This window comes from Aotus nancymaae, unplaced genomic scaffold, assembly GCF_030222135.1.
Source record: "Aotus nancymaae isolate 86718 unplaced genomic scaffold, 86718_ANA_hifiasm-v0.15.2.pri h1tg000011l, whole genome shotgun sequence".
NCBI lineage: Eukaryota > Metazoa > Chordata > Mammalia > Primates > Aotidae > Aotus > Aotus nancymaae.
The window spans coordinates 74,410,846-74,417,737 of NW_026988422.1; the positions used below are offsets into that span (position 1 = coordinate 74,410,846).

At 45.7% G+C, this 6,892-nt stretch overlaps 1 protein-coding gene across 2 annotated transcripts in view; it reads right to left on the bottom strand.

The window, feature by feature from the left end:
- The window catches only part of RPS6KA5 (ribosomal protein S6 kinase A5), a 188,647-nt gene extending 184,105 nt beyond the window's left edge, over positions 1-4,542 (bottom strand). For both annotated transcript variants that reach the window (XM_012453114.3, XM_012453113.2), the window contains exon 1: positions 4,233-4,542. In XM_012453114.3, coding sequence (XP_012308537.2) covers positions 4,233-4,338 — 106 coding nt within the window. In that variant the 5' untranslated portion in view covers positions 4,339-4,542. The remainder of the gene's footprint in view (positions 1-4,232) is intronic.
- Positions 4,543-6,892: the final 2,350 nt, after the last annotated feature.

A 6,892-nucleotide genomic window follows, 5' to 3' on the forward strand; every position in this document is an offset into this window, starting at 1 on the left:
CTGCAGCCTGGATAGATCGCGTCTGTAAAAAACAAAACAACAAAAGACATGGCAGAGTGGGTTCCACCTTGCCCTCTCCCTTGAGTCACTTGTTCTTGGGGAAACCAGCTGCCTGTCATGAGAACACTCAAGCCATGCTATAGAGAGGTTCACATGGCAAGGAACTGAGCATCCTGCCAACATGTGAGTGAGCCATCTTGGAAGGGTAATCACCAGATCCAGACAAGTCTTCAGGTGACTGCAGTCCTGGCCAACATCTTGACTACAACCTCATGAGAGTCCCTGAGTTAGAACCAAGAAGCTTCCTGTGTTAATTCACTTACAATTAAAATAAAAAAAAAAAAGAACCAACAAGCTAAGCCACTCCTAAATTCCTGACCCACAGAAATCATGTTGTTTAAGCCACTAAGGTTTGGAGTAATTTGTTACACCGCAATAAACTTCCTCAACCTTCTCCTCAGTGTTAGGCTCTCTCTCCTAATGACAGGCATCTAAGTATATGTCTTCCCAGCAACTCTTCCTCTTCCTAGAGTTTAGTTTAACCCCATCCATGTTTACTAAAGTTGCTGCCATGTTACAAAAACATGATCCCATCCCCTGGCCTTAGGTGAATGATCCAAAAGTGGATACCTCACCAAAAGGCAAGCCAAAAAAGTCCTTTCCTGAGATCTTTATAACTGAAGCTGAGAAGAAGGTGGTGTATTTTCAGTAGCGGAAGCTTGTAGATATAAAACTTGGAGTCTACCAACAGCATGATTTTTCCCACGTGGGAAAAGTGGTGGGGGAGAATGAAGCCACACATAGGGACAAGCAGAGATTCAAGGTGGACAAAATACAGACAATGATAAGTCTCTGGTACCAATAGTTCTTGATGCAACCCTATTCTTCCAATGGACAGACCATACATGTCCTATCACCTAGCAAAAACAGCTCCCAGTATGTAAGAGGAAATAAAATATTTACTAGATAAATGGGTAAGATAACCCAATATCCTTCTAATAATATCCTTTTTGTTATTGTCGAAACATCAGATTTGATTATTTGAAAGCTAAAAGTCCTAACCCATTCTTTGCTAACTCTATACTTGTATATCCCTTTCCTATTATACTTATGGCAGTATTATATTAACCACTGGTTTATATCGCCTCCTCCCCTACTATTAGAGGGCAGGACATTTTCTTAGTCAATGCTCAAGAAATGTTACGTTTAAGTGATCTGCCTAATCCTATGCTCTGCATTCTTCAGCTTTTATAGTCACTGTCATCCACTTATCAACCAAATAACATCTGCAAGGCACTAGTAATACAATAAACTTACTAGACTTGCTCCTGGATTCTCATGCATTCAATGAATTCATTCAAATATTAAGTACCTACTATAGGTCAGGGGTTGCAAATAAACAAAGGACATGGTGCCTGCCTGCCCTCAAGGACCTTACAGTCTAACACAGACAAGTAAATGGACTCTGTGTTAAATGTTACTAAAGAGATACACACAGGCTGGTAAGTGGCCACAAAGATTATGGCAAATTTACACTATACATGAGACAACAGGACATATACAGAAAAAGATAATAGGCAGTGTGGCATAAGCTAAACACTAAATGAGTGATTTGTTTCCCAAATTACACTGGATTAAATCACACACTTCAAGATAAGATGCCATTATGGAGTGATTTTTATATGTACATTCAACTAACGGTTCCTAAGGGCTCACTATATGCCAAACAACCTGCTTAGCACTTTTCCAACAGTGTCTCATTCAATTCTCACGTTTTGTAGATAAAAGACGCAAATCTGAAAGGGTGAAGTGACTTGCCCATGTCTACAAGTAAGCAGCAGAGATGGGATTTAGAATCATGTCTTCCAACTCCATGTCCTTTCATGGGACATTTTTTGCTTTTTCATTCATCCTACGGAATACAATAAAGTGTTCTGCAAAAATGAGCAACCACCAACTGCCAGCCTGATATAACTAGATGCCTGTCCACATTCTGAGTCGGGACCATATCAGATCAAATTACTTTGGTGCCTATTATAACATCATGTGCTGAAAGAAGGGCAGCTGGCTGAAGATGAGCAACTCTTTCAAGTTATATTTTAACAGTGTTTTTGACCACTATATCCGGTCAGTTGTTCCAGGGTTCAGTAATAAATCAAAATGATTGTTCATTTCCTTTGACAGTTAACAGTACTAATGAATTCAGTATAATCTCACCATCCATCAGAAAAATTTCTAAAATGCAAACTTGAAGCTGATGATTCACACAGTTAGAAGAGAGGGGGAAATAAAGCAGTACTCACTGTTTTCTACAAAACTAGCATTGTTCGTAAAATCCAGAAACTGAGCAGTTGGTTGACTACCAATAACAAGCAGGTTGCTCCTTGGTCATTTAGCAAAAAGCTGCTTGTTGCACCACAGTCGACGACAGAGAAGCATATGACTTCAAGTAGCTTTTGCTGTACAGTAGGATTCCATACATATAAATCAGTGGATCATTATGTAAGACAAGAATAAAATTCACAATCTTCACACCAGAAAGCACCTGACACGGAGCCTGCCACAAATCAGAATAAATGTATATTGAGTAAACTATATAAGAGCCTTTTGGAAAATATTTGTCTATGAAATTGAGAGAAGAAAAACCAAATCACTTGAATCCATACAGGTTATGTTAGGAACTCAAAAATATGTAATAACTGGCTCAAGAGATATAACAGATTCACAATGACCAAAAAAACAATGATTACAAATGTTGACTCAAGAAGCATGAATTTGACATCTCTCTTGAATTAAGTCACCACACTGGCACCCAATGGAATGCTAATAGGCAATCTCAGTAGAAATTAACAAAAACCGAAAGAACAGACGAACAGAGGTAACTTTCCAATCTGTTCAAAACAGAAACAAGATGTACTAGGTGAACACCTGAAACCTGCTATTTAAGCTTTGTGCCTTCACAATTAAAGAATATCATGGCCGGGCGCAGTGGTTCACACCTGTAATCCCAGCACTTTGGGAGGCCGAGTCAGGCAGATCACCTGAGGTCGGGAGTTCAAGACCAGCCTGACCAACATGGAGAAACCCCTTCTCTGTTAAAAATACGGAATTAGCTGGGCATGGTAGTGCATGCCTGTAATCCCAGCTACTCGGGAGGCTGAGGCAGGAGAATTGCTTGAGCCCGGGAGGCAGAGGTTCGCACCATTGCACTCCAGCCTGGGCAACAAGAGCAAAACTCCGTCTCAAAAAAAAAAGAATATCCCAATATGCTAAAGAAGCTCTGTGAAAAACCTTCAACGCTCACAAACATATCTAATCATAACGAACGACTTACTAAAATGTATTATCTGTTCAGAGAAAACAAGTATTAATATTATCTCCAATACGTGACTGGGCTCCAAGAATATGAACCAAACTGTACTGATTGGTCTGAATAAGCATTTTCCATAATGAAAAACCCGGACCTACACAACAAATACATTTAATTAGTTATAAAGTTTAGGACAACCACAGTGATCTCAAACATTAGAAAGTAAGTGCTGAAGCCAGCTCGTTCGTTCCTTTTACCTGGAGCTTTAAATTTACAGAGCCATCATCTCCAGAGACCTCTCAAGGAAATTCAAGGCCAAGTACAGTATTTCATGATAAGTGAGAATAAAGGCACTCAATCCCTGCAGCCCGCGATTCCTGTTCATGTCTTCAGAGACTGGACTCGGTAAAAGCCCGAGGCGCACCCCCCCATTTATCTCTTACGGGACCCTAGCACCTTAGGAAATGGTTCCACAGAGCGCCACCGGGACCCCCTCGAGGGGAAAGAGGGGCGGAGCAGGGAGTCACGCTCCAAAACAAAGCGCCGCTTTCCCCACGCTGAGGCAGGAGCACCTTTCACCCCGACAGGACGCAGAGACACAAGTGTCACCTGTGCGGGAAGGGGGAGCAGCGACATCCTTGGAAGTGCGTGCCACGGGCAGCGGTCGGCGGCTGCGCTAGCCCCGATGCCAGGTGCCCGCCGCTCATTCCCGGGCTCGGGAAAACTTTCGGCCGCCTCTCCCAGACGCGCCCCCACCTCCCGGGACCCCAGGGGCTCGCACCCAGCCCGCGACGCCCCGCCCCGGGCCCGCCCCTCCGCGCCCACGGCTCCGGCCCCGCGCCCCCAGCCCCGCGCGGGCACCCGCGTGCCCTCAGGCGCGCCCCCGTGCCGGACCCGGCCGGCAGAGGGCGGGGTCGCTCACCGGTCCGCAGCTCGTGCTTGACGGTGAGAAGCTGCTCTCCACCGTCGCCGCTATCCGCGCTGGTCCCCGCGGCGCCGCCGCCGCCACTGCCGCCCTCCTCCTCCATCTTCTCCTTTTCCGATCCCTCGGGTCGCTACTAGGGGAACCCGGGAGACAGCGGACGCCCGTCCCCTCGCAGCCGCTGCCGCAGCCCCAGGAGCCGGGGTGCAGCGGCTCCAGAACTCGGACGCAAGGACGAGTCTCTTTCCCGCTCTGGCCGCACAGCTCGCTCCTCGCCTCCTCCCCCTTCGGCGGGCACCGCTAGTACCGCGCAACCAAACCACCCCCTGCTCCACCGCCGCCTCCTCAGGCCGCTCCGCCCACAGTCAGCAAGGTAGGGGAGCCATTCGAGCCGCCTTCACTGATTGGGCACAGGGCGCGCGCGTCTGTCAACGCCGTTTCTCATTGGACAGTCCGCCGTGACGTTTCACGGGCCTCCCCGCCCCGCTCCTCGAGTTGTTGTTGCTTGGCGGGGAGGCAGGAGAGGGAGGAGCGCGGCCACTCCGATTGGTAAGGCCCAAAGCTCTGCCCCGCCCATTTCCTCTGGCGCGCACGCGCAGTCAAGACCTTCCCTTCCCTGACCTCCCCAGAACGGTCACACCCCTTATTCCCCAGCTTCGTTCTGTTAGTAAACAGTGTCTAGTAGTCAGGAGGCGCTCGGGGTCTCTGATTGGCTACTGCCGAAAGAGGCGGGGAGGGATGATTGGAACGTTTGGTCCGCCAATCACCGTGGACAGAGGAGGGCCTGGCGGGTAGCGCTTATCACCCACGTGTTTGCAGACAAACCTAAGGGTCCCGGCAGCGATCCATAGGTATGTGACCACCTGCGAGACAGCGTGTCCTAAAAAGATCTTACTCGCGCTAGTGACCCTAAACAAGTTAAGTGGAGCATTTTTGCTTAAATGACAGATAGTTCTTAAACGTTGCAAAAATTCGCAGTCCCAGCTCCCGATGAGGAATTTTACGAAGGAAAGATGTTTCAGATTGGAACAAGACTGTTCCTAGACCCTGAAAGGATACAGAGATTAACAAAATAGAATAAAATCCCTCCCCTAAGCAGTTTTCAATAGAACGTGAGAAAAAACTATAAAGCAGAATTTGGAATAAAGCAGTCACACAAAGCGTTAGAGAATCTTGCCGGATGGCAATAATTATTCCCAGACCAGAAGCTGGGAAAAGCTTTTAGGACAAGGAGGCATTTGAGATAACCAACGTAAAAGGATGGATAAGAGAGAAATACCAGCAACAGACATTTCACACAGAGACAGTAACCTTGAGCGATTGCCTACAGCAGGGAAGTCAAGGGTGGGTTAAATGACTGATAAGGTTAGATGAAAGTATGATGTAAGAGATACAGCTGACAAGGTGAGTTGCGGTAAGATAATGAACTACGAATGCTTTGCTGAACAGTGCAGATTTTATTTAATACACAGTGATGAACTGACAAGAAGAGGAGAGAGAGAGCAGGGCAGGAATACTGCTTCAGGGATAGAACTAAAGGGGACCTGATTTCTAGTAGCAGACACGAGAATGAGAAAAAGGAGAAACTTAAAGATGTACAGTTGGACGTAATTCACATAGACGTGATATTTTAAACTAAGCATGGATTGGATCAGGAGTCAGCACACTTTTTTCTATTAAGGGCCAGATAGTAAATATTTTAGGATTTGCAGTCTGTATGATCTCTTTCACAACTACTCAGCTCTGCCATTGTAGGTCAAAAGCAGTCAAAGACAATAAACAAAAGACATGGCTTTGTTCCAATAGAACATTTTTTTATGGACATTGAAATTTGAATTTCACATAGTTTTCACGTATCATAATACATTCTTCTTTTAATTATTTTTCAATCACTTAAAAATATAAAAACAGGCTGGGCGTGGTGGCTCACGCCTGTAAGCCCAGCACTTTGGGAGGCCGAGGCAGGTGGATCACCTGAGGTCAGGGGTTTGAGACCAGCCTGGCCAACATGGCAAAACCTTTCTCTACTAAAAATACAAAAAATTAGCCGGGCGTGGTGGTGGACACAGGTAATCCCATCTACTCAGGAAGCTGAGGCAGGAGAATTGCTTGAATCTGGGAGGTGGAGGTTCCAGTGAGCTGAGATCACACCATTGCCCTCCTGCCTGGGCAACAGAGCAAGACTCCATCTAAAAAAAGAAAAAAAGAAGTATGTGTATATATAACAATTCTTAGCTTGAGGGCCATTAAAAAGCAGGCAATGAGCCAGATTTGCCCTACAGGCCATAGTTTGCAGATTCCCATGCAATCAAAATTGCAGATTCAATTGCTATGAAAGAGAAAACACAGAAGCCTTGCAAGTTCCTTCAGGTTGCTGTCACAGCTCCCTGGGCTTACCTGCCTGGAACATTTATCATCACACTAAACCATGACTGCCTACTTACTTGTCTTTCTCCTGCAAAAGTCGTGTGCTATTTGGAGCCAGGCAATGACTGTGTGCAACTGTTCATTTGTTCACTTAGCAACTTTTATACTAGTTTTATACCAAGTACTGTGAAAGGTGCTAGAGACACAGTGGGAACAATCAGATGCAGTCCTTGCTCCTATAGCGCCTACAGTCTAGCAACAGATATAAATATTAAATAATCACATAAAGAAAT